General features: G+C 57.6%; 1 protein-coding gene and 1 long non-coding RNA gene across 4 annotated transcripts; one reads left to right on the forward strand and one right to left on the reverse strand.

Moving 5' to 3' along the window:
* Positions 1 to 376: 376 nt before the first annotated feature.
* Positions 377 to 19,581, reverse strand: Rexo1 (RNA exonuclease 1 homolog). Its single transcript, XM_005083300.4, is given in 17 exon segments — positions 377 to 1,048; positions 1,126 to 1,246; positions 1,323 to 1,461; positions 1,549 to 1,664; positions 1,892 to 1,912; positions 1,914 to 2,003; positions 2,246 to 2,319; positions 2,592 to 2,705; positions 2,889 to 3,026; positions 3,170 to 3,283; positions 4,010 to 4,133; positions 4,393 to 4,524; positions 4,891 to 5,054; positions 6,335 to 6,548; positions 7,092 to 7,193; positions 7,992 to 9,724; positions 19,298 to 19,581. Coding segments are annotated over 17 exon segments (3,645 nt in total). The 5' UTR covers positions 19,458 to 19,581; the 3' UTR covers positions 377 to 959.
* Positions 19,582 to 19,644: 63 nt separating this feature from the next.
* Positions 19,645 to 23,754, forward strand: LOC106022256. Of its 3 annotated transcripts, none has more exons than XR_005873816.1 (5): positions 19,645 to 20,129; positions 20,333 to 20,430; positions 22,594 to 22,897; positions 23,106 to 23,246; positions 23,545 to 23,754. It is a non-coding gene; the product is annotated as an uncharacterized LOC106022256 (long non-coding RNA). The 3 variants fall into 3 exon arrangements; XR_005873817.1 differs by having other exon boundaries at positions 23,106 to 23,193; XR_005873818.1 differs by having other exon boundaries at positions 22,671 to 22,897.
* The last annotated feature ends 1,384 nt before the right edge of the window (positions 23,755 to 25,138 follow it).

Raw genomic sequence — 25,138 nt, forward strand, 5'->3', positions numbered from 1 at the left:
GATAACTGCCAAGAGGAGACGGGTCAAGCTGAGGTCACATGGGACATGAGGACTGCAAGATTTGTTTCCTGGGATGGGGACAGAGTGGCCTTGATGCCAGGCCCTGGCTCAAGACACCAAGTGGCAGAGGTCCTTGGTCTCCACCTGGACCTTGTCTAAGCGCTGGGGTCACAACAGGTCACAAGGCACTGCAGTCACCCCATCAGCCTGCACTGGGGACACACAGTGACCTCAGAGAGGGCAGGCAAGCACAGCGTACCCAAGCTTTGGCTGTCTCACAAAGGTTTCCAGAGCAGCGTGGCCCACAGGTGCAGGGGCCACAAGGAGGTGTGTCAGGGTCCTACCTGGTTCCCAAAGCACCACACACTATGAAATCTAAAGTCCATATAAACATTTATTCTGTTTCTACCCACAGACAGAGGCAGCAGACCCCAGGAAGATGGCCCAGAGGCCTGGAAGGCCAGACCTTGGGGCTGGCTTGGCTCTGAGGTTGGTGAGTCCTGGTGGTTGGGATGAGTTCTGGAAGCCACCCCACAAGGCAGGGCAGACATCCAGGCCCTTCGATCCCAATGGCACCAGGGAATGGACCCCTCTGCAGAGGGGCTGTGCAGGTCAGCAGGTTTAAATTAAAAATTAATACAAATAACAGTATAAAGTAAAAAAAGACAACCCGTCTCAAACCATGAGGGCTTGTCCTGTTGCCTGCATTATGTACAAAGGAGCGGAAGGTAGGGCGGGCTGTGGGCACAGGGAGCAGGCCAGCTCTACCCGGGCAGCAGCGGGCTCCAGGGGGTGGTCTCAGCCCCAGCTCAGGCCACCAGATCTGTAGCCCAAGCCCGGGAGGCGCATGGTCAGCTGTCATGTTTTATTACAGTTTGAAAAGAGGCCGAGGGCATCAGGGCTAAGGGCAGCCAGGGCTGTAGGAAGGGGTTGCTATGGTAGTGGTGGTGGGTGGGGAGTCATCGCTTGGTCTTGGCGTCTTCCCGGATCTTCCAGATGACAAGGTGCATGCAGGCGCTGGCGTCCTCACTGGAGCTGTGCCCGTCCACTGTAGAGCAGACGTGGTCAACACAGCCCTGCCTCCCTGTGTCCCCCCAGCCCTCACCCTGCACCCTGGCGCCTCACCATTGTCTTGGATGATCTGTCTGAGGTAGTCGGCCATGAGGTTCCGCAGGGAGCGCTTGTAGGGCAGGCCTAGGCGGTGTGGGAACAGCACTGACGTGTCTACCACCGTGCTATGGATAACCTGCAGGAAGGCAGGTGGGTGTGGACAGGGTCGGGTGGGCAGAGTCCCCACCCGTAACCTCGGCAGGCATAGCTACCTTGAGGGCCAGTAGATCACTCTCCAGGCTGTGTCCGATGAGGATGGTGTCAGCACTGAACATGCTCAGTAGGACGGCCTGCACGTCCCGCAGTGTGATACTCGTGTCCACGAGGTCGGCCTCCGTCACCCCCGAGAACCTGCAGAGAGAGGGCCAGATTGGAGAGGGGCGTTGGACCGGGCAGGACAGGAGCGAGGCTGGGGTCCTGCAGTAGGCTGGGACACACCTGGTGTTGTAGTCGACAACTTCATTGTCAGGCTTGACAAAGGTGTCGTACACGACCTGCATGTCTGTGTCCACGACTGTGACTCGGGTCAGCTCCAGGCCATATGTAGTGTAGGACTGCAGGCATGAGACCAGATGCAGCTGGCTTCCCAAGCCCCTCCCCTGTGGGGACACCAGGGGGCCACAGCAGCCGAGGGCGAGGGACTCAGAGAACCCTCAACTGGGCTGAGGAGACCCCCTCCTCAGGACACTAGCCCGGTAGTGTAAATGGCATCGAGCCCTCGGCCGGCATCACTTCCTCCAGAACGGACCAGTTTTACACCGTCCCCAGACCCCTGACTCACCATCTCACAGTCGAGGGCAAAAAACGCCTGCGTGGGAATCTTCTGGTAGCTCCTTCTGGAAGGTGCGCACAAAGCCTTCCAGGTTCTCCTTCCGGCCATCCTGCACGTGTTGCTGGGGAACAGGGGGGGTCAGCAGCAGGGCTGGCACAGGCCACACATGATGCTTGGGGACTCCCCTGGTCTGGCTAGGCCTGGGCCAGGTGCCTGTGGAGGCAGGTGGGCCCAGTGCGCTCCTGACTGGAAGGGCTGGGTGGGGCCATACGGCAAGCCTGAACACAGTACTCAACTGTGTCCCTCAACCCCAGTAGTGAGCAAGACACAAGCCAGAGCAGGGAGTGGCAACAGCAGGCTTACCTTGGCGACCTGACAGCCCGCAGAGCCAACCGCAGCAGAGCAGCACATGTACTGGGTCTCCCAGCCCCCAGCCACTGGTGAGAGAACAACGGTGCTCAGGCCACCAGGCAGGGAACCTTGCCCACCCCGCCATGGACCAGGATTCAGGGAGGGGTCTGGGCCAACAGCGTCTCAAGCTGATGGAGGTCCAAAGGGCGGGCCCTCCATGGGGACACTGCAGGAGGGCGGACAGGCAGGCCCTGTGCTCGGGAAGGAACATGTAGATTATGAAGGCCAGGGCCTTCTCATAGAGGTGGGCGGGGTGGACATGGGCAGGGCTGGCTATGCAACAGCGGTCAAGCCACACCTCGGTTCCGCCGCAGCCGTCCCCAGTGGTAGTAACACTCCTCACTGCGCACACAGCGGCCCGAGGAGGATACAAGGTACTCAGTGCCACAGCGACAGCAAATTCTGCAGGAGGCTGTGGGTGAGGACAGACAGACGGGCAGAGGGCATGGGTGAGACTGGCACCCAGTCACCCTGAGCGCAGTGCCCCAGCTCAGCGGGCAGCTCCCCACCCTGCACCCTGAGCGCAGTGCCCCAGCTCAGCGGGCAGCTCACCACCCAGTCACCCTGGCCGAGGGCCCGGCTGGAGGGGACTCACGGTCCTTGGCCTTCTTCTCCTCAGCTGTGAAGATGACGGCGCCCCCTGGGCGCTCTGGGTGGGGGAAGGGGTAGCCATTCTCCTTGAGCTGCTCCTGAGTGAGCAGGTACTCCCTGAGACGGCTGTACAGGGCGTTCCCTGTGGGGACACTGGGTATCAGTGCTGCGGGGGAGGAAGGGGACAGTCCCTGCAGGAGCACTGCTGTCACTGTGCACAGGGACAATGGGATGTGACAGAGCAGGACGTGGAGGGAGGGACGGGCAGCAGGGACGCTAACTCACCTCTCAGCTCCTCCACCCGTGGGCTGCTGGGGCGGCTCAGTGAGAAGCTGGTTTTGGCTGCCAATTTGCCCCCCAGCACCACCTCGTGGGACACAACCCTGCGGCCACTGGCTTCTAGAAGGGCAGAGAAGCCGCACTGTGTCCCCTGTATATAGCGTACACCCCGTTTGCACACTCACTACCCTGTCTGCCTTAGGGAGCCCCTGCTGGGAAAGGAGGCACTGCTTGGGGTCAAGGTAACCCAGGACGAGTCACCCCAGGTCTGAACAGCACCCTGCCCGTGCTCTGGGTGAACGGAAGGTGAGGCAGGTGTGAGGCGATCACCAATGGAGTTTGAGGCGTTGAGCTGAGGCTACCACAAAGACCCCCGGGACCACTCCAGTGGGCGGGGAGAAGACAATGGAGGCTGCAGGCTGCACAGGCAAAATCGCAGTGGGGACTGCCCAATATGGCCTCGCAAGGGGACATAATAAACATCTTTTTTTCCTTTCGAGACAGGGTTTCTCTGTGTGGCTTTAGAGGTTGTCCCAGCATTCGCTCTGTAGACCAGAGATTCTCCTGCCTCTGCCTCCTGAGTGCTGGGATTAAAGGCTGCGCCATCACCGCCTGGCCATAATAAACATCTTAACCCTCTCTGCCCTAGAAAATGCACGGAGCTCAGCCACTCACTGAAGAGGCTGTGAGACCCATTAGGGAAGTCCTACATGTGAAGGAGGGAAGGGGCAGAGGGGAGGGAGCTCAGGCAGCAGCCTACATATGTTGTGCTGGGGACGGTCCCTGCTGCTACAGCCCATGAGTACCCAGTTCTGGGCAGGACCCTTCCTGCATCGCTGCACTCACTGCTGAGGCTGGGCACGGTGTTGGGGACCAGGCCCCTCAGCTTCTTAAGGGTGTTCACAGCCACATTCAGGTATATGTTCTTGCTGGGGCTGCGCTCATACGCCACCTTTTCCTCGTTCAGTGCCTAGATGGGACACAGTGGCACCAGGAACATGAACAGGAGGGCCAGCTAAACTGGACAACAGTTGGCAGGCTGCAGTACTAGGGTGAGCCCTGCACAGATCCCTGCCACCCACGAGGAAGTGCTAAAGGCAGTCAGTTTGGACCAAGATGCCTAGATGAGAGCCAGGGAGATAAACAGGGCCTTCCTGGCTTCAGCCCAAGGCCACAGTGACCAGGGCTCCCTGTTCTGCCCCCTGAGGGAATGTGCACCCAGGGCCCACCTTCTCAATGGCCTCCTGGTTGGATGAGCAGAACTTGAGACACTCCTCGATGAACAGGTTGAGATAGCGCTGGCGGACCACAGTGGGGACTTTGCCGCCAAATTCTTTTGGGATAATGGGCTTCTTTAGACTCTGGAGGAAAGAGACCAGGTCTGTGTGTGTGAAGACTCACAGCCTCTGGAAAAGTCAGGAATGGGTTGTCCACAGCATGAGCCCAGCCCTTGAGTTTTAGACGAAAGGGGGGGGGCAGGAAGGGGAGTACAGGTATAGCTTGGGAGGGGAGCTGCTGCCTAAACTCTTCCAGTGAGGAGCTGGGACATGGCTTGGGCAACCGGCCTAGTTTGTCTGAGCTCTGTCTCATCCTCAGTACAGGAAAACAGAACACACTCACTGTAAAGTCAACACAGAACTCTACTGGGGAAAATGTGACCAATACAGCACTTGGTCCCTCAGAGTCCTGTGAGCAGGCCAGGAGAGTTCCAGCTGGGGGCAGGGTACCTGGAGTGACGGGCTGTGGGCGATGCGTTTGGGCGTGACAGTGGTGGTGGTCTTAGATGCCATCCCTGACAACGTGCGTGTCTTCAGTGGCTGGCTGCCAGGTTCTGGCCCGTGGGACACCTGGCTGCTGCTGGCAGGGAGCGCCCTCTTGGCACCTGTGGGGGCTGGTGAGGGACAGGGGACATGAGTGCAGGAGGACAGTAGGCCCATGACGGAGCTGCGGAGTACCAGGAAGCTGCGGTCGTTGAGTGTGAGCAGGACACGCATCTCGCAGCGCAGCGGGGGCCGGGGCACCGAGCTGGGGGTGCGGAAGGACATGGGACTCTAGCTGCCCTGGGGCAAGTCCATGGAGGTGGGGAAGGGCAACACGGCTGTGGAGGCCGGCTCAGGCAACGCCACGGTCGGGGCAGTCTGGCGAATGGCGGGGCGTGGTCGGGGCCTCTGCCGCATGTTCCAGCCCCCAACTCTGAGGCATTGACGTCTGAGGGGTAGCCCTGGCTCCTAGGCACAGGACCAGAGGGCCTGGGATGCCCTGGTCTGTTCATTGTGACAGGCTACCTGCCAGTCCCTGTAATGAGGTCACAAACCACACACAGTCTCCGCCCTGGCAGTGGGTGGCCAGGGCTCCCCCCTGATTGTCCATGCAGGAATGGGGGTGCCTGACCATCAGAGCCCCTGCAAGAAGGGAGCAGAGGCTAGGGATATCTGCCCCTAGTCAGGAGCGTCTCTGGATAGGGCTTAGCGGCAAGACCAGGTTCCCGTCCTTCCTGGAGCCAACCCAAAGCTGCACTTGTCAAGAGGGGGCTCCCCAGGCTCTCAGCCTCACAGGGAAGGGGGTATATCCGTATGAGTTAACCCCAGTCCTGTGAGCAAGCTGTAGCATGAACCCTGAAGCAGATCAAGGTGCATGTCTGGGGTACAAGGACAGTCGCAGAACCAGAGCAGTCCTGCAGCGGCCGGGGCCAGGAGCCTCCCACAAGGCCGTGCCATGGACGTGGACGGCAACAGAGAACCCTGGACAGCAGAGCCCCAGAGAAGGGAGGGAGAGGCATGCACAGTAGCTCCTCCATGCGGTGACTACTAAGAAGTAGTCTGTCCTGAGAGCAGGAACCGCCCTGGGGGCCGGGGAGAGGCAGCCCTGACTGCCTCGGCAGGATGTGCTCCCCCCTGGACTGGGACCACCACTCAGCATGGACCTTCAGAACTGCTGCCCACTCCAGGTAGGCCCAGGCAAGTCCCACTGAGGCCCCGGGCCTGGGCTAGTCCCCACTGACCCTTAGCTCCTCCGCCCCGGCCTTCCTGTCCTATTCCACTGTCAGCCGCCAAGGTCCTGGGAGGCTGGTGCTTGAAGCCAAGCACATGGAGGGAAATTCGCAGGGTGCTGCTTCCCCTTGCACCCCAGATGCTGGGAATGGGGGTCTGGGAGGGTGGGACCATGACTTACCGGTGGCCAGGCGAGGGTTGGGTACGTGAGCAATCCTCCTCTTCTCTCCAGGGGCCGAGATATGCACAGAGGAAAGCCTGTCCGTTGGCCTTGGGGCAGCCTGCAGCCAGCTGGCAGAGTCCCTCTGTGCCTGCTGTGCTCGCCGGTAACACACCTCCTGAGCGGTCGGGGGCCGCACTGGGGGAGCCACAGGAGCCCTCTTTGGGGTCTCTGCCTGAAAGAACACAGGTCCTGGAGCCCAGCTCTGGGTCCAGAACACCCAAGGCAAGGTGGAAAGGACTCCCCCATCCCAACCTCCCCTGGCTTCTGGAAGCCCTAATCCCAAGGTCCCACTATCCAACAATGTAGGCAGTGTGGGACCCGTGTCCTATCTGCACATCTCAAAAACGAAACCTTCCTAGATTACATCCGGGACCCCGTCCTACCTCCTGAAGCGGCTCTCAGGACTAGTCCTGAAGGTCTATGTGTGCCTAAGACGGCGGTAATAGCCCTGTGCGGGCCTCTCCTGGTGTGCTGTCTTCTAGCCAGGGCTCAGAGGTTGGGTAGCCCGCTCAGCTCCAATGCCCACAGGACTTGTCCCAATCCTCCCTGCACTGTCCCTGTACCCAGGACAGCGACAATGGGATGGGTGGTGCACAGGACATGCTTCTACAAGATACCAGCTTACCAAAGGCCAGCAGCAGGGGCCTGGGACCCAGCCAGGAATGGTGGCCTTCTCCTTCCAGCTGCCCGCCCTTACCCCCAGTCTGGCTCTTACCTCCTTGCTTGACTTGCAGAGGTGTGAGACCCTCCTCTTCTGTCCCGGGAACAAAGTGGTCAGGCCCGCATGCGACTTCTCCTCAGCCTTCTCCTTGGGGGGCTGAAAACACACATGTACTCCTCACTCTGGGTGCCTCCTTGGGGCATGCCCCTGCCTTTCCACCCAGCCTCAAGCCACCACCAGACCTCAAATGGCCCTGCAAGTGAGAGCCCTACCCAGGACCAGCACCCTGTGGCCGAGGCCCGCCTCAGCACCTGCCTCCTAGGCCAGGGCAGCAATTCTGTGGACAGGAGGACAAGTGGGCACAGCCCCTGCTGCTGCCCCCACACCCAGCCCAGGACGATGGCTCAGATATCGAATGCCAGTCAAGGGCATCCCATTGCCTGGAGCTGGAGGGAACTGGCCAAGTCCATCTTTGTCTGTTCAGGGTGAGCGCCCCCTGGTGGTCAGCGTGGGGACACTGGAAGAGGGACACCCAGATGGGTCAAGGCTGGCCGGAGACAGGCAAGCCAAGGAGGAGAGAAGGGGGATCCAAGCCAGAGAAGGAGCAAGAGCTGGGGAGGGACAGAGGGGCAAGAAAGGCCAAGGAGCCGGGGCAGGACGTGTGAGGCAGGCGTGGGGCAGGAGGTACCCCTTTGCCGGTCAGTCTGAACGGTCAGTCGGATGCTGCCACAGGAAGCCGGCTGGGTGAGTAGAAAGCCAGCATCCTCGTTCTGGGCAGGGTGCAGGGGGGCAGCAGGCGGCCACCGAGGGTTCCTGAATTTTGAATGGAGTTAAGAGGCCAGTGCTGAAGGAGCGGCTTCTGCCTGGGTCACAGAGGCTGCAGACGGCTGGAGATGGCTGTGGGATGGAGTGTCCCCGCGTAGGGCCCTCGCCTGCCAAGGCCAGTGCCCTCACCTGCCGGGCCAGCCGGCCCTTGTCCTCCGTCTTCACGCTGGTGGACTCATTGAAGATCCGCAGGCACTCTTCCATGGGGTCCGCATCGAAGTCGACCTCCTTCTCCAGGGCCGAGTAGCCCACACCCTCCTCTGCACACTGGCTGGTTCCCGAGGAGGAGGAGGACAAGGGGGAGGGTGGTGTGGGGGATGCGGGTGGCGCGGCCTTGAGACGCTTGGGCACCTGCGTCTCACCCAGGCCCAGACTGGAGTCCGAGTCAGAGTCAGAGTCTGAGCTCAGGGTGGGCAGGGTTGGAGGCCAGACCCGGGGTGCCCTGCCCCCTAGGCCAGAGTCATCATCCTCGCTCTCATCCCCAAACAATTCAGCGTGGCTCAGGGCCCGCTTCTTGAGCTTAGGGGCGTCCTGCAGGGCACCCTCGTCCAGGGAGCGGGCCTTGCGTGCCACCAACTTCCCCGATGGTGTCTTCCTAGCACTCCCAGCTTTCCAGGCCAGTGGTGTGTGGGGACTAGGCCCAGAGTCTTGAGGCCGGGGCCTTCCACTGGAGGGGCAGCCCCGTCCTCCTTTCCCCGAGCTGGCCACCATGGCGGTGTTAGATGGCTTTTTCTTGGTCCCTTCAGGGCCCTGGGCCTTGCCTGGGGGGGTGCCAGTCTGTGACCTCTTCCTGTCTGCACACGCCTTTTCTTTCTCCCGGGGGCATCCTGGGTCCTTGTCTTTCTTCGTGTCTCTTTTGCGGGTCTTGTCTTTGTGGCTGAGGCTGGCCGGTGTCCCACTTTTCTTCTTCTTGGCTTTGCCATCCTTGGGGACCCCAGCATCTTGAGAGGCCCTGGCTGGGGAGCCAGGCTTGCTCAAGGCCACCGTGTCCGCTGCTCTGGGAGGCTGCCCGAGGTCTCCCACGTCATACTGCACGGCCATCTCCTTGGTGCCCCGCAGACTGCCCTCCTCGCCCTTCGGGCCGTCCTTGGAGGCAGGGTTCCCAGGTGCCTTGCTTTCAGGGTCTGCCCCAGCCTTGGGGCTGCCGCTATCAGCCTTTGGCGGGCTGGCCACATCATCTTCTGAGTCTGAGAATCTGGCCTCACAGCCGCTGAAGGGGTCACAGGGCTTCTTGATGGCAGGTGTGTAGGGTTCAGCACCCCGGGAGCCTCTTGGCCGCTTGGTGGCCCTCTCATCTCTGGCACTGGTCCTGCCGAGATGCCGGGCTGAGTAGTTGGACAGAGGGTCATACTCCAGATCTGTTGATGGCTTTGAACTGTCCACCACGTACTTGCCGCCAGACACGGGACGGCCATAGTGGCGTGGCTGTCCCACAGCCTTGGGGACATACTCCAGGGCACTGGTGCCCCCTCCAGCTCTGCCCTGGCCCCTCTCTGAAGGGGCCAGTGAGTACTTGTGACCTGGTTCATCAGGGGCAGTCAGGGGGGTGGGCTGGTAGCCCGAGTCTGGGCTTAGGAGGCCAGCTGGTGTATAGGTGAGAGCCAGGGAGAAGGTGTCATCGTCATCCAGGCCTGTGGGGGGACTGCAGGGCGCCAGGGCAGAAGCCCCGGCACCGTGTCCCCGCGCCGTCTCCAGGAGCTCCTGGTAGCGCCTCTGCTCCAGCTCCACCTCTCCTCGCACAGCCTCGATGGCCTGGTTGACCAGCTCCAGCTCCAGCATGCCGTCACCTTGGCCCAGAGTGCCATTCTCCCTCTGTGCGGGGGGCTGAGGCAGCTCTGGGTTGTATGGGTCATAACCAAGCCCTGGAAGGGAAGAGCACATGGAACAGCCACTGAGCCTGCCTGCCGGAGATGACAAGGTAAGAGAAGCAGCCTTGCGCGAGCTACTGCACACCCCCCACCTTGACAGCATGATGATGCAGTGTCGGGGTCCCCTGCCTTATGCCAGGACCTGTGTGTGCAGGATGACGGATGGGCACATGCATGTGTGTGCTGGATGACGGATGGGCACATGCACGTGTGTGCAGGATGACGGATGGGCACATGCACGTGTGTGCTGGATGACGGATGGGCACATGCATGTGTGTGCAGGATGACGGATGGGTACATGCACGTGTATGCAGGTGTGGGGTGAGTCTGGGTTTTTGTGGGCAGAGCACTGCCAGGGAGGCCAGGGCTCACCCCAGGACCACATAAGCCAGTCATGGTGGCTCACGCCATGACACAGCTCTAGGATGTACAAGCAAGAGGAAGATCGAGTAAGCCTCGGCTACACAGTGAGTTCAAAGCTAGCATGGGCTACGTCAAAAGGGGGTGCAGAGAAGCGAGGTTCCCAAGGACTTCTTGGCATGGCCTGGAGACCACCAAGGTGGACATATTACCCACAGGCCCTACTTGGAGTTAAAACCCCACAGCTCAAGGCTCCGGCTGGCCTGCGATGCTGTCCCCAGTCAAGTGGATCTCCCTTGGCTGAACGGTCAGCTCAAGCTTCTTGGGCCTCCACCCCCGAGTGCTGGGGTCACAAGTGCCCCCCTCCGTGCCCAGCTTTTCTAGAGTAATCACCTCTCACCTCTGAAGTTGAGGGGCTGAAGGTGACAATAAGAATCTGTGCTACAGCCGGGCGGTGGTGGTGCACCCCTTTAATCCCAGCACTCGGGAGGCAGAGGCAGGCGGATCTCTGTGAGTTCGAGGCCGGGCTGGACCGACAGCCTCCAAAACAATACAGAGAAACCCTGTTTCATAAAAACCAAAAAAAAGAAAAAAAGAAAAAGAAAAAAAAAAAGAATCTGTGCTACACTTGTAGAGGGACCCAGTATACATCCTTGCCCCACAGAAGGTGGCTTGCAACCCTACAACTCCAGTCCACCTCTGGCCTCCATGGAGACCTCCATGGGCATCTGATTCACATGTCCCACCCCATGCAAACACTAATTAAAAGTAAAAATCTTTTTTTAAGCCTTAGAAAGGGATTAGTAACTATGGTGTAGACCCACCAGTACAAGCAAGAATTGGTTTGTTGTTTTTTGTTTTTCAAGACAGGGTTTCTCTGTATTGTTTTGGAGGCTGTCCTGGAACTCGCTCTGTAGACCAGGCTGGTATCAAACTCACAGAGATCCGCCTGCCTCTGCCTCCCGAGTGCTGGGATTAAAGGCGTGCGCCACCAACGCCCAGCTACAAGCAAGAATTGTATGATCGCAACCATGTATATCTCAAAGAGAGGTGGGGTCCAGGCATACTGTTGATAACCCTTCTCTAAGCACTGTCCCCAAGGGAAGCTGGGAACACACACACACACCCAACTGAGGTACAGAGTGCCCTTGTTACAAACCAGCTGGCTTCTGTGCAGCCTGCGGGACAGTCAGGCATGTCAGACCCGCATATAATGCCCATGAGATGGCCATGTGGCAGTTCCCATGACTGCCTCCAGATGACATCCTGTGCTGTCCCCAGGGGGAGGTGAGACTGGGAATCATGGAAGGGGCTCCTGCGTGGGCAGGGTGAGGCGGGAGGCCTGGGCAAGCGGCAGCCAGGCCCAGCTTTCGGATCTTGTGCAGCACAAGGCAGCTGTCTGAGGCTAACACCCTGAACGCAAGCTCTGTCCATGAGATGCAATGAGGGACACAGCAGGGGAGTTCCCCAGTTGGGGTGCTCACTGGGAGCCTAGAACAGCATGGCTGGGAGCTGGCCAGAGCACACTGCCCTGTGGAAACTGGGAGCCTCCCCCTTCTTCAGCTATCTGAAAGAGGCGGATCCCTGGCTGGCCTGAGTGTGCGCTGAGGGGACCGTGAACTTGTGAACCTCCTCCTCCACCTCCTGGGTGCTCGAGAGGCCAGGCTTGGCCGGTTCTTAGAAAGAAGCCTTCCAGTGGTCAGAGGCAGCGCATAGTCATGCTGGAGACTGAGGCAGGGGATCAGCGGCTTAAGGTCAGCTGAGGCCAGCAAGGCCCAGTCTCAGAAGGAAGAGGTAAAGGGGGAGGGGCAGCGGCAGATAAGGAGAAAGGAGTGTGTAAACCCAGAGACCAGAGCTTTCAAACAGAGCTAAGCTGAAGGCTCCGCCACAGCCTCCTGAAGCAATGCCTGCTGAGCCCAGCGGACACGGGGAGGGGAGGGCCCAGACGAGGGGCACGTTCTCTGGCTTTGCTATCTGCGAGTGACTTTCTATTTCCTAGAGGCTTCGCCTTCGCCTTCCGCCGCATGGCTTCCAGGGAGCCAGCAGGGTGTTGTCTGTGGGGAGAGCTGAGCTATCCAATGGGCCTTTTTGTTTGTTCGTTTGTTTCTTTGAGACAAGGTCTTACTCTAGCTCGGGCTACCTGGGAACTCAGGGTCATCCCCTTGCCTCAGCTTCTCAAGTGCTGGAGTGACGACTGAGCCACCATGTCCGGCAGGTCTAGACTTTGAGCACACACCTACCAAGAACTTGGTTCTGGCTGCCTGCAGCTCAAACATCGGCACTTTGAAGGTGGCCCTCAAAGTTGTGACCCGAACCTGAGGGACCCACAGCTGAAGAATTTACTGTGCTACTGTCCTGGGACCCCACCCTGCTCCTGAGGTAGGGTCTTCTGGAAGAGCCTGTGAAAGCTTAGAGACTGCTGGAGAGGGGACCCTGTGTACACAAGACTACAACCGTAAGAGGATCACCAGAAACGGGCCTGGATTGGGGTGTTAGACTGGTGTCTTCGAGGGAAAGACCTACACTACACTTAGGGGAAGCGTCGCCTAGAATGGGGCCCCAGACTCAAAGAAGCGAAAGCTGAGCCCCAGCATTTCTGTTTCCTGACTGGACTCATGAGCAGCTGCCGCCATCCCTGCCGTCATGCCTGTCTCTGCTGTGCTAGGCCAGCCCCCAGCCCCGAGTCAGAGTAAGCCCTCCCTAAGCTGCTGCTGTCTGGTATCTGGTCACATGCTCGCACATCGCTAACACAGACACTGACCCCAGGAGCAACCACACCTGTTATCCCAGCACCGAGGCAGGAGGATCGCACCATCCTGGGCATCAAAATGAGATGGGGTCTCAAAACTGTGCAGTGACAAAGGAGGATCCTTAGGAGGAAGGCAGACCCTTCTGTGTAAATGTGGGTATACATGGTGGTCTCTGGGTAGGGGCTAGGCCACACAGGTGACTTAGAAGGTTCTTCTCCTGGAAATTCTCCCAGCTGCAGGGGAGGGTCCCCGAATCCTAGGCTCGCATCACCTATCACTCCCCAGCAGCCCTGCTGACAGATCACTGGACGGGGAATGTGGGACAGGACACCTGATGCACACTCAGACTGCTGTGGGAGGGTGACCCAGGCAGGACCGGCCAAGCAGTGCGGGCCCGGATAGCCCTGCCCACATATCAGCTTTTAGCAGGCCACACCAGAGGCAGCATCTCACTGGGCCTCTCTCCTGCCAACAGGAAGTCAGTCTCCACTCAAGGCCAAAGGACTGATAAAGGCCAAGAGAGTGCCAGGGTCCTGCCCAGCCTTGGGCTGATAGGAGCTCCCAGCCCTGGAGGCCGAGGAAGCTCCACAGACACCTAGGGAGGGAGAGGCAGAGTGTGAGCAGTATGGCTCAGGTGCTGGGAGCACCCGCCCACTCTGGGCAGTCTCGGACGGGTTCGGACCGGCACAGTCCTGAATTCCAGCCCCAGATAGATGGTCATACTGCCCAAGGGCCCCACAGGGCTATGATCCATCTTGCAGAGGCTGACCCTACCCCATACTGGGATCAAGGCACCCACATCCCGTAAGCTCAACACCACTGGACAACAGACGAGGTCACCCAAGTAGGGTCAAGCTCAAGGCTGCCTTAGCTGACACACGTGGGCAGCAGGTCGCCAGAGAGAGCTATGGGAAGCTGCACACAGGATGAGGCTTGGCCAAAGAGGATGCCGCCAGGCCTAGGGAGTGCCCTCAGCCCCACTACGGGTGCACAAGTCTTATCCTGGAAGATGACCACCCTTAAGGAATGGGCCCAGGATCCACGTGCCCCCAGGTCATCCTCCAGAGCCTTCCCCTGACTCTGCAAGGTCAGTCTTTTAGAGTGACAGGGCTTCCAGGCAGGTGTGGTCACACTGGAATGCAAGGAGACAGCTGCCTTGCATGTCTAGGATGCTGGGCTCCGAGACAGAGACAGGCCTAAGTCACCATGGGAACCCATGGGATGCTGACATGGGCCTCATGCTAACGTCACCCTGGAAAGGGACCCTCCTTTCTCATAGCACTTTCCAGTCCCATAAGGGAAATTGTCGACTCCCAGTTACTGTCTCCATGAGCATGAGAGCCCATTGCTGGTCTACCTGCCCTCTCCCCCAGAGTGCCATGTGCACAGAGGTCACAATAGCCACAAAGACCTCCAGAGAGCAGACCACTGCCACCCCAGTCTCTGGCAGCGTGAAGCAGGGTTTAGGGATCACCTCCAGGCTGCTGTGGTGCAAAAGTCCATTTTGGGGGAACAGGGGGCTGCTTCCAGGGAACACGTGCACTGTCGTACCCAGGGGTGGAGCATGTAGTCAGTCTCAAGGGGTGCAGCATGCCCTAACTTTCTCCCAGGCTCCTGATACCAGAGCATCTTTAAGACCCAGTGTGGAGGAAGCAGCCCCCTGCAAAGGCCATGCTCCAAGACTCGGCCAGACTAGCCGCGTCCTTGCAGGCCTCTCTACCAGAGTACCTGTGCCTGGGCCCCTGCCTCTGTGGGAGGGTGTCCTGCCTGCACAGACAGTCACCTGAAATCCCAAGACCCTTCTATAAATGGCACCAGGACAGATAGGCCACAGAGCCAGATTAAGAGGGCCAGGTGAACGATGACCTCAGAAAGCAGCAGTGTCCAGCTGAGCCTTCAAGGCCCAAGAGGCCATGACGGAGACAAAGGAGCCATGGCCGGGGCAGGTGTAAGACAGACGCAGGATGGATGCTGGGGCTCTCTACACTCTCCAGGAGCCCACCAAAAAAAGCCAAACGAAACAAAACCACCTCTAAAGGCAGCACTAGTCACACGTGCCAGCTGAGTAGCAGGAGAAGCATCCTGCACCTGTCCTGTTTATACCGGGACACCAGCCTGCCCGTCAGGCCACCTTCCCCAGCAACACTGGACCAGCGAGGCCAGCTACCCATCACCAGCAAGGTGGTCATGGACTGAAGCCCCAGTGCTCCCAGGCTGGAAGAGGAGGAAAAGGAAAGGTAGCCACCAGACACCTGGCAGCATCTGTACAACCGGATTACGATGGAATGCTACTTTATTTCAGAGGAAGACCAGGGTGCCACACCTCACCTTCCAATGCACAGGTGTCTCCACACATCCACACTGTCAACTATCCATGGCTGGCCCTCTTTGGGTGGCAGCAGGTGGCCAAAGGCTGTGGCTCACAGTGCCCCCTGCTGGCGTTTCCTGGAGAAGTGGGTCTTTCCCTGGGAAGGAACCCAAAGTGGCAGGAGGCAGGTTGCCAGTGGCTAGAAGAGGTTCCTCTATCCCCAGGCTACTCAGACAAGGAAAGTCACCCCTGAAGATCCTCCTTCCCGGGCAGCGAGCCAAGGCTGGTGTGACAGGTCCCACACATGGGTGTCAGAAAGAGAGCAGCAGTGCTTGGCTGACCCTCGCTGCTCAAGCGTGCACTGTGGGAACTGGTGCCCACAGAGGTCCTCAAGGCTCAGAAGGAACTTGGTCAATGCCATGGTCATTTTCCTGTTTGTCCCCCCCAACACCCTCCTCCTTTACTTGAACAAACCCTATTCCTTCTAGAAGGCTCCACAGGTACTCCCTGGACTTGCTCCTTGGCACCCTACTGTCCACAGGACAATCTGGGACAACCCCTGCCGTGTGGAATCACAGGCGCTCCATTCCAGCTGCCACCCTCACCACACTGCTGGGGGTCTCAAAAGGAGGCTCCAGGACCCTCAAGAACGGCAGCAGCAGGGGTGGGGAGCTCTGCAGCCCAGACACCCTGTCTCTCACTTCTGCTCCTGTCCCCTACTCCCTCAGCAGCAACAGCAGCTGTGCAGGAGAGGAGACTCCTGGGCCTGTGAGGGTCACTGTGCCAGTCCCTCCATGGATGCCGGCCATACCCAAACAGCCCCAAGTAACCCAAGCCACCAGGAGTCCCCAGGGAAACCACCCAGCGTACCCCCACCAGCTCTAACCTGCCTCACTGGTGTCAGGAGCAAACTCGCTTTGTCCCTTAGCCTGTCTTCCCCAGGGCACTCAACCGTGTCTCCCCAGCTCATTCAAAAAGCCGCCCAGCAAGGCTCCAGGCCCAGCTGTCTGCACAGCACGGTCACCTGCAGCTCTGAGCCACTGGAGGCTGGCCACTGGGTTCGCTTTACCGTGCGCACCAAAGCCATGGAGGGCTATGCAAGCAAGCCCAAAGGGTGCCACCAAGGCTAAGCCATTTGGACTGTATCCTGGCCCAGCGCAGTTCAGGCCCGGCCTCCTCAGAGTGCCACTGTGGTGCACCGAGAAGGGGAGGGCAGGGCAGAACAGTCCTCAAAGCAGGACGGCTGGGCTGGGCTCTACCTGCGGCCCCTGAAGTCAGATCAGAGAGCGGGCTGCACAAGGGAATGAGATGCCTTTCTTCAGGGGACTGTTGGGTGCACAGGGAAGTGACAGGCCTCTAACTGACCCTCCGGCCATGGCACAGGACAGCAAAGGAGAACTGCAGGGGGGAAGCTAAGGGCATGGGACCATGTTGGGCACACACCAGCCATGCAGGAAGCTCTGGCTTCCAATGGCAAAGAGGAAGTACACTTAAAAAGTCAGGCTCGCCTTTAATCCCAGTGCTCTGGAGGCAGGGGCAGGTGGATCTCTGAATTCCAGGCCAGCGAGTTCGAGACCAGTCAGGTCTACAGAGTGAGTTCCAGGACAGGCTTTAAAGGTACACAGAGAAACCCTGTCTCAAATAACCAAAAAAAAAAAAAAAAAAAAAAAAAAAATACAAGCCAGGATATCCCTAGACCAAAGGGCTTGAGTGGAAGCTTGACAGTCGCATGCTCTGACACACTGGCCCCTGGAGGCCCAGAACTTGCACCTTTAACCCCCATAGTTGAGAGGCCAGCCTGTTCTACATAGCTAGTTCCAGGGTATCCAGGGCTAACAATGAGACTCGAGCTTACCAGTTAAGAGCACTTGCGGCTCTCGGAGGACCTGAGCTCCACGCCCAGCCCTCATGCTGAAGACTTACCACCTGCAACTCCAACTCTAGGACATTCAAAGCTTGCCTCTGGCCTCCTCAGGCACACCCACACAAGTGACACACACAGACAAACACAAACGTAACAAGTAAACCTTTGGGAAACAACAAAAAGACACCGCATGCCACCTAAGCTGGGCACTGAGGCTTCTGAGAGGCCACTATACCAGGCACTCAGTGCCCACCCCTAGGCTGAGATCTGCAGAGCCAGTCCCCCGACACAGCACGGACATTGACGCCAGGTGAGGTCCTGTGGACCAAGGCCATTTGCAGGTGCTCTAGGCAGTGAGCATGGAAACGGTGCAGACTCAAAACAACGGGTGGATTTGGCAGCTCATGCCTGGCCTCCCAATACTCAGGAGGCAGAGGCAGGAGGACCACCACAAGTTCAAGGCCAACCTGTCTCATAAAAACAAACCAGCAGGGGTTAGAGATAGCTCACTGCTTAAGAACACCAGCTGTTGCAGCAGGAGGCAGACACAAGTTTGATCCCTAGCACCATACACACACACACACACACACACACACACACACACACACACACACACACAGTGCACCACCTGTAACTCCAGTGCCATGGGATCCAATGTTCTCTCTTCTGACTGCCTTGGACACAGCACACATCTGGTGCATATGCTCACATACACACAGGCAAAACACTTGTTCTTTTTTTTTTTTTTTTGGTTTTTCGAGACAGGGTTTCTCTGTGGCTTTGGAGGCTGTCCTGGAACTCGCTCTGTAGACCAGGCTAGCCTAAAACGCTTGTTCTTTGTTGTTGCTTGTTTTTTGGTTTTTCAAGACAGGGTTTCTCTGTGTAACCCTGGCTGTCCTGGAACTCACAGAGATCCCCTGCCTCTGTCTCCCAAGTACTGGGATTAAAGGTGTGCGCCACCAACACCAAACTGCAGTGTCACTTTGTAAGCTTTTTTCTTCTAATAATTTCATGCATATGAGAGTTTTGTCTGCATTTGCACCATACATGCCTGGTGCCCAGAAGACAGTCTGCATCAGATGCCCTGAACTGGGGTTATAAAGAAGCCGTGTGGATGCCGGGAGCCCAGCCCAGGGCCTCTGTGAGGTAGCAAGTGTGCCCCCCTCCCCCACTCCCCAGACACAGTCTGTGGCTTTTCTTTTTTTGGTTTTTCCAAAACAAGGTTTCTCTGTGGCTGTGGAGGCTGTCCCGGAACTCGCTCTGTAGACCAGGCTGGTCTTGAACTCACAGAGATCCGCCTGCCTCTGCCTCCCGAGTGCTGGGATTAAAGGCGTGCGCCACCACTGCCCTGCAATCTATGGCTTTTCTAAAACAAGCCCTCATGTAGATCAGGCTGGCCTCAAACTCAGGTCCACCTGGCATTACCTCCTGAGTACTGGGAGTAACCCTCCAGTCCCACAATGTCGTCTTTAGTGCAATGGAAATTGTCTGTGTTGGCTTTGGGTCATCAAGAACCTGCTAGGTTGAATTGAGGATCCTAGGTGCCAACTAGCCAGGCCTACACAATAAAAACAAAACACTAATGAAATCCTACCTTCTCCCATTGTTTTCTTCTAATACACAGTACCTCCTAACACTGCCCGATCCATGAGGCCTTCTTCAAAAGTTCCATCACACAGCCAGGCGATGGTGACACACACCTCTAATCCCAGCACTCGGGAGACAGAGGCAGGCGATCTCTGTGAGTTCGAGGCCAGCCTGGTCTACAGAGTGAGTTCCAGGACAGCCAGAGCGGTTACACAGACAAACCCTGTCTTGAAACAACAACAACGGTGCCATCACACGAATCACTGGGACATGCTCCCTGCAAAACTGAACAGTCTATGCCCGTCCAAGCCAAGCGGGCTTTCAGCTTGACAAACAGCAGGTGCCCCGGGGCCCTGTGCTTCCAACTCCTGGAGACAGCGGTGGCCTCGCCCGGGTACAGGGTCGCGATCATAAACCAGAAGCGCCGCGGTCGCACAGGGCTGTGCGCCGGGTGACAGGAGGGAACGGCGCCCCATCTCACACAGCTTGCACCGGGTGAGGGCTGGGGGTCGCCGCACCGAGAGCCCGAGCCCGGCGACACGCCGGCACCGTCCCCTCCGTGCTGCGGGGTTCCCGTCGCGCCCGGGGACCAGAGAGCCCCGGGCACGGGCACCGCATCACGCCGGCGACAGCGGGGACGGCGTGGGCAGGGGCGCGAGGGGAGCACGCAGCACGGACGGGCCGGGCGCGGGCTTTACCTGCTGCAGGAGACGCCGCGATGCCGCCGCCGCCCGGGGCGCCGGGGCCGCGGGCTCCGCGGTGCCGGAAGTGGCAGTACGGCCGCCGGCAAGGCCCCCCGGGAGCTCCCGTCCAGTATGGGCAGTCGATGGAGCGGAAGAAGCCGGTAGATCGTAGCATGGTCCGCTCCGCGGCGGGGCCCCGGCCCGGAGACACCCGGGACCCCGGGACCCCTCCTCACACTCGCCCCGGAGGCCGCCGCTCGCGCCCCTCGGACCCCGCCGCCGCCGCCATCTTGTTCCGAGGCCCCCAGAGGCCCCCGGGACGCTGTCGCTAGGGACGCCGGGAAGGGCTGCCCCAAATGCGCCTGCTTACAATCTCTGCTCCCGCGGAATCGTGGCAGGAGCAGGATCCAAGGCCTACGTCAAGAGAAGCTTTAGTAAAGCATGATTATCTGTTCCTGGTCTCTGAGAACCTTGCGGCACCTGTCTTCCGCGAATACAGCCTCGTTACCCTGAGCCTCAGTGCCCTGAGGAGCCTGGGCTGTCCGAGCGCGCCTGACTGAAAATGCGCCTCGGGTCCCGCGGTATTCATTGGTCCGCACTACGTTACTGTCCCTTCGAGCGCCCCCGGGGGACAAGGAGCTGACTACGTCCCTCCCTCCCCCCCCCCCCCCGCCCCAGGGTTTACTTTGCGTTTCTGTGTGCAAACATGAGTGTACCTGATGCTGGTTGAAGGCCGAAGACAGCGTCAGACCTCCCGGGATTGCAGCTACGGATGGTTGTGAACGACATGGGAATCGAACGCAGGTCTTCTGAAAACAGATGTGCGGCCCGGAGAGAAGGCCCAGAGGTTAAGAGGACTGATTGGGCCGGGTGTGGTGGCTCACACCTCTAATCCCAGCACTCGGGAGGCAGAGGCAGGCGGATCTCTGTGAGTTCGAGGCCAGCCTGGACTACAGAGAGAGTTCCAGGACAGCCTCCAAAGCTACACAGAGAAACCCTGTCTCGAAAAACCAAAACAAAACAAAAAGAGTGCTGCTTGGTTTTCCACAGGTCCTGAGTTCAATTCCCAGCAACCACATGGTGGCTCACAACCACCTACAGTGAGATCTGGCGCCCTCTGCTGGCGTGTACATGCAGACAGAGCACTTGTAAGTAAATCTTTAAAAGAAAAAAGAACAGCAACACCACAGAGCCAACTCGCACCTCCCTACCCAGGGCAGGGTCTTCGTATTGAGAGGCCCACGTGTGTCTCGGTTGACGCCCAACCCGTTGTGTCACCGGGACGTCCCTTGCATTTTGCAGCACCTGGGTACTCTGGTGCTGAGCCACACTACGAGAACTTTTTTGATTGCTTTTTGTTTTGTTTTATTTTTGTTGGGTGTGGGGGGTGCTTGAGGGTTGCGGGACTGGGCACCCACATGTGAGGCTGGAGGAGCATATAGCTTTCCACTTTGTTTGCTTGTTTCTTTCGAGATAGGCAAGATAGGCTTCTTACCAAAGTACTTTGGCAATGCTGTCTGGCCAGCAAGCTCCCAGGGTCTCCTCTGCCCACAGAGTTGCATGCACACAGAAACACTCGACTTTAAACGGGACCTGGGTATTAGAACTCAGGCTCAGCAATCTCCACTGAGCCATCTCCCCAGCCTTCTCTGGGTCGATTTCGATTGAGGTCTCATGTAGAGCAGGCCATGGACTTGCCCTGTCATACTGTTGTGGAGATCGAACCCAAAGCCATCTGAGGCAAGCAGTATGGCAACTGGTCTACACCCCAGACTCCCTGTTGTTTTGTCTGTGTGGACAGGGTCTGACACTGTAGCCCAGAATGATCTTGAACCTGTAGCAATTTTCCTAAATACTGAGACTACAAGCCTAAGCCGCCATGGCTGCCTGCCATTCTTAATCAATTAGTTGGGTTTTTGTTTGTTTGTTTGTTTTTTTAAACAGTCTCCTGTGCTCCAGGCTCATTTTAAATTCCATAAAATCCGCCGGGCGTTGGTGGTGCACGCCTTTAATCCCAGCACTGGGGGGGGCAGAGGCAGGCGGATCTCTGAGTTTGAGGTCAGCCTGGTCTACAGAGCGAGATCCAGGACAGCCTCCAAAACAATACAGAGAAACCCCCCCAAAAAAATTCCATGAAATCCAGCTACCTCAGCTTCCAAGCAGGAGCCCACACATGTGATTTTGAAATCTGTTTGAACATTCATGACACATACCATCATTTAAAACAGCTCACAGATAGAAGTAACCTAGGTAAGTACCAGTGCATGATGAACTCACATGGAGTGGTCTATGTACATGGTGGAAAATTACACAGCCTTAAGAAGGGAATTCAGGCCGGGTGTTGGTGGCGCACGCCTTTCATCCCAGCACTCGGGAGGCAGAGGCAGGCAGATCTCTGTGAGTTCCAGACCATCCAGATCTACAGAGCGAGTTCCAGGACAGCCAGAGCTACACAGAGAAGCCTGGCTCAGGAAAAGAAAGAAGGAAGGAAGATAAATGAAGAGAAAGAAATACAGCTTTGGGGTTAAAGGCTTGCACCACCCCACAGTCCAGATTTTTTAATGGCACGGGGCATGCTCAGACAGACATACCACAGAGTCCTACTCCCAGGAGTTATCAGGGCCACTAAGACAGAAAGTAAGGGGCTGGGGGCCGGGGGCCGGGGGCTGGGGGTTGGGATCCGCATTAGTGTCAGACGCAGACTTCTTGGTGGGAGGGTAGGAGGGCAGGGACCACAGCACGCCCTGTGAATGTGTGCCAGGCCATTCGTTGAAAGGAGGTTTAAGGGGGCTGGAGAGACGGCTCAGAGGTTAAGAGCACTGACTCCTCTTCCAGGGGTCCTGAGTTCAATTCCCAGCAACCACATGGTGGCTCACAACCATCTACAATTCAATCTGGTGTCCTCTTCTGGCATGTAGACAGAACACTGTATATGTAATAAATAAATAAATCTTTAAAAAAAAGAGAGGAGGTTTAAGTGAATCTATACAATTATAAACAAATGAGTGGATGAGACAGCATGGCGAAGCGGGCGTGATTTCAGGTCCAAAGGCTGACTCTGTGCCTTAGGGGCAGAAGCCGGCGGTGACCCCCATGGTGGGTCACCGTACAGAAATACAGTGAGCTTGGCGGCAGGGTGCTGGGATCAGCAAGAGGGGTGTTCCAGGTCTGGACGTTTCTGACTAAGCCCTCAGACACACTGCGACACTCAGCCAAGGCAGGAGAAAAATGCGGAACCGTGGGCTGTGCCTGGTAAAGCTCTAGGTTGTGTCTCTCTGTCTGACGATGTTTATCTCTGGGTCTGGGGACAGGACTTCTCAGCACCTTCCCAGGCATCCCGCCATCTGAGAGTATGGTTAACTGGATATGCTTCATCTCCAACCCCCAGCAGACTAGAGGCCAAGACCTGGTGTCCCCAGGTACCCAGCATGGCAACCCACAGTGTCCATCTGTTCGCTGAGCTAGTGCCTATGAAAGAATGACTTCTTCCCACTTTTGTCGTGCGTGTACAACTACAATAAGTGCTGAATGACCGCAACAGGACAGCGCTTTCCTCCTGTCTGGCCTTAACTCGCAGCCATCTGCCTCCTGAGTGGAAAGATGACCGACCTGAGGGTGACTATGTGTGACATTTCAGTGTAGGCTGTCTGAACATTCTTAGTACTAGAATGGTTTTGAATTTAGATCCCCATAGAGCTGCTAGGAACCCCATAATACCACGCCCACGTTAGCCACATTTACGGTGGTGAGAAGAAACGCGGGCGCGGAGAGGACAATACAGCACATCCTGAATGAGATTTCCCTTTCTTTTTCTGTTTTTCAGGGACGAGATTGGAATCCAGGGATTTGTGCAGGCCCGGCTTATACTCACCACTCAGCCACGCCCCCAGCCCCTCACTGGGGGATTCTAGGTGGGGACTCCATCCTGACCACGCCCCCAGCCACGTCCCACCGGGGATCCTAGGTGGGGCTCCACTCTGATTAGGCTTGGAGACTCCAGGGGCCTCTCAGCAAGGGATATGGAGAATGTACCATGAAACCCTGCCAGTAGATCCTTAGCTGCTTACCAACGAGAAATAACAACACACTTCTCCCCAGGAACTTACTATTAGTGTTCTCATCAGCATTAATCACGGGCGTCAAATCTACACAGCACAGTCCATCCACTCACTATTGTTTCGTTCAGTCCTGAACGAAAGAAAGGGACAGTGCCACCACCCTTCACTTTATTCTACTTTTAATTTGTTTATGTATCTTTTTAGGTAGGAGTGTTCTGTCTGCATGTGTGCCTGCAGGCCAGAAGAGGGCGCCAGATCCCGTTACAGATGGCTGTGAGCCACCTTGTGGTTGCCAGGAATTGAACTCAGGATCCCTGGAAGATCAGCCAGTGCTCCAACCTGATGCTACCACCCTTAATACAATTCCTCATATTGTGGTGACCCCCAACCATAAAATCATTTTTGTTGCTACTACCTAACTGTAATTTTGCTACTGTTTTGTTTGTTGTGAGTATGGGATCAAAGGCATGGGCCACCATGCCTAGTTAACTTTGCTGCTGTTATTAATCATAATGTAAATATGGTCTCAGGCGACCCCTTGAAAGGGCCTTTGATTCCTGAAGAGATCTGGAAAACGCTCAGTGAGAGAACAGACAGAAGACAAAGTGTAGCTCGGGCTTCACAATGTCCAGAACTGGCAATGCAGGTCCAACTCCTGGTGGCTGAGGAGGGGAGATGACGGCTCGTGGGGCAATTCTGGCATACAAGAACGCTCTTGGTCCTGTAGCGGTGCCGGTGCATGCCACTAATCCCAGCACTTGGGAGGCAGAGGCAGGCGGGTCTCTGAGTTGGAGACCAGCCTGGTCTACAGAGCGAGGGCCAGGGCAGGTTTTAAAAAACTACTCAGAAACCCTGTCTGGGAAAGAAAGAAAAAAAGAATGTTCTGGAACTGTGATGACAAACCTGTGTGTGAACGAAAGGAGATGTGGTTGGGTTCCAGTAACTGGTGCTGGCCTAGGGTCCCCAGGGAGGGGCCGGATGCGTGACTGAGGCAGGTCCCCTCGGCAGTGTACGCAAGGCCCTGGGTACACGCCCAGCACCATCGAAATAGTTTAAGAGGCAAGGAGTTTCGGTAGGTGTCTGCGGTGCAGTTGTTGGAGCTGGGGGTCTCATAAGTGCCGATCGAGGGGTCGCCACTCAATTTCGGAGTGGTGCAAGGGCCGTGGGAGGACGGCCTGGCGGGGGCTGGGTGAAGCTGACAACTGGAGGCATCTGAGGCGTTGACGGCGGGTCAGGAGCCACGTAAGGATAGCGTTGTCATGTCCTATGAGGAAGCTTGAAGCCGCTGGAGTGTGCACTGCTCAAGTACCCAGAACCCGGAGCAGGCCAGAAAGCCATGAGGTGGAGGAGCAGAGGATTCACGGACGCCTGCGAGCGGGGTGTCTGCGGGAATGAGGAACGGCGTCTAAGCTGTGGGCATGCTCCACCCAAGCCCTCCAGGAGCCAGGTTGGAAGGCGGACTCCTGGGACAGTACTAGCCGCGGCCACTAGGTGGGGCACAGCAGGTGCAACGGGGCAGTTCCGCCCCGCCCCGCCCACCCCACAGTTCTGCACACCCTGGGATCTGGTGTCTTCTCAAACAGGAATTCAAGCTCTCCGCTTCTTGAAAGCTCTGTCTCTTGAATTCCCGCTCACAACCCTCCTCCTGAAGCAGCAGCCTCTTTCCTAATTTTAAGAGGGTGTGCAGTGGGCATTCAACTCGTGCACAATGGGACCACATAGCGAGGATGGTGTGGTGGGGAGGTCTGAGGCACCTTTCGGGCAAGAGCTTGAGTTCCTCCACTATGCTCAGCTCTAG

This window comes from Mesocricetus auratus, unplaced genomic scaffold (assembly GCF_017639785.1).
Source record: "Mesocricetus auratus isolate SY011 unplaced genomic scaffold, BCM_Maur_2.0 Super-Scaffold_100676, whole genome shotgun sequence".
Classification (NCBI taxonomy): Eukaryota; Metazoa; Chordata; class Mammalia; order Rodentia; family Cricetidae; genus Mesocricetus; species Mesocricetus auratus.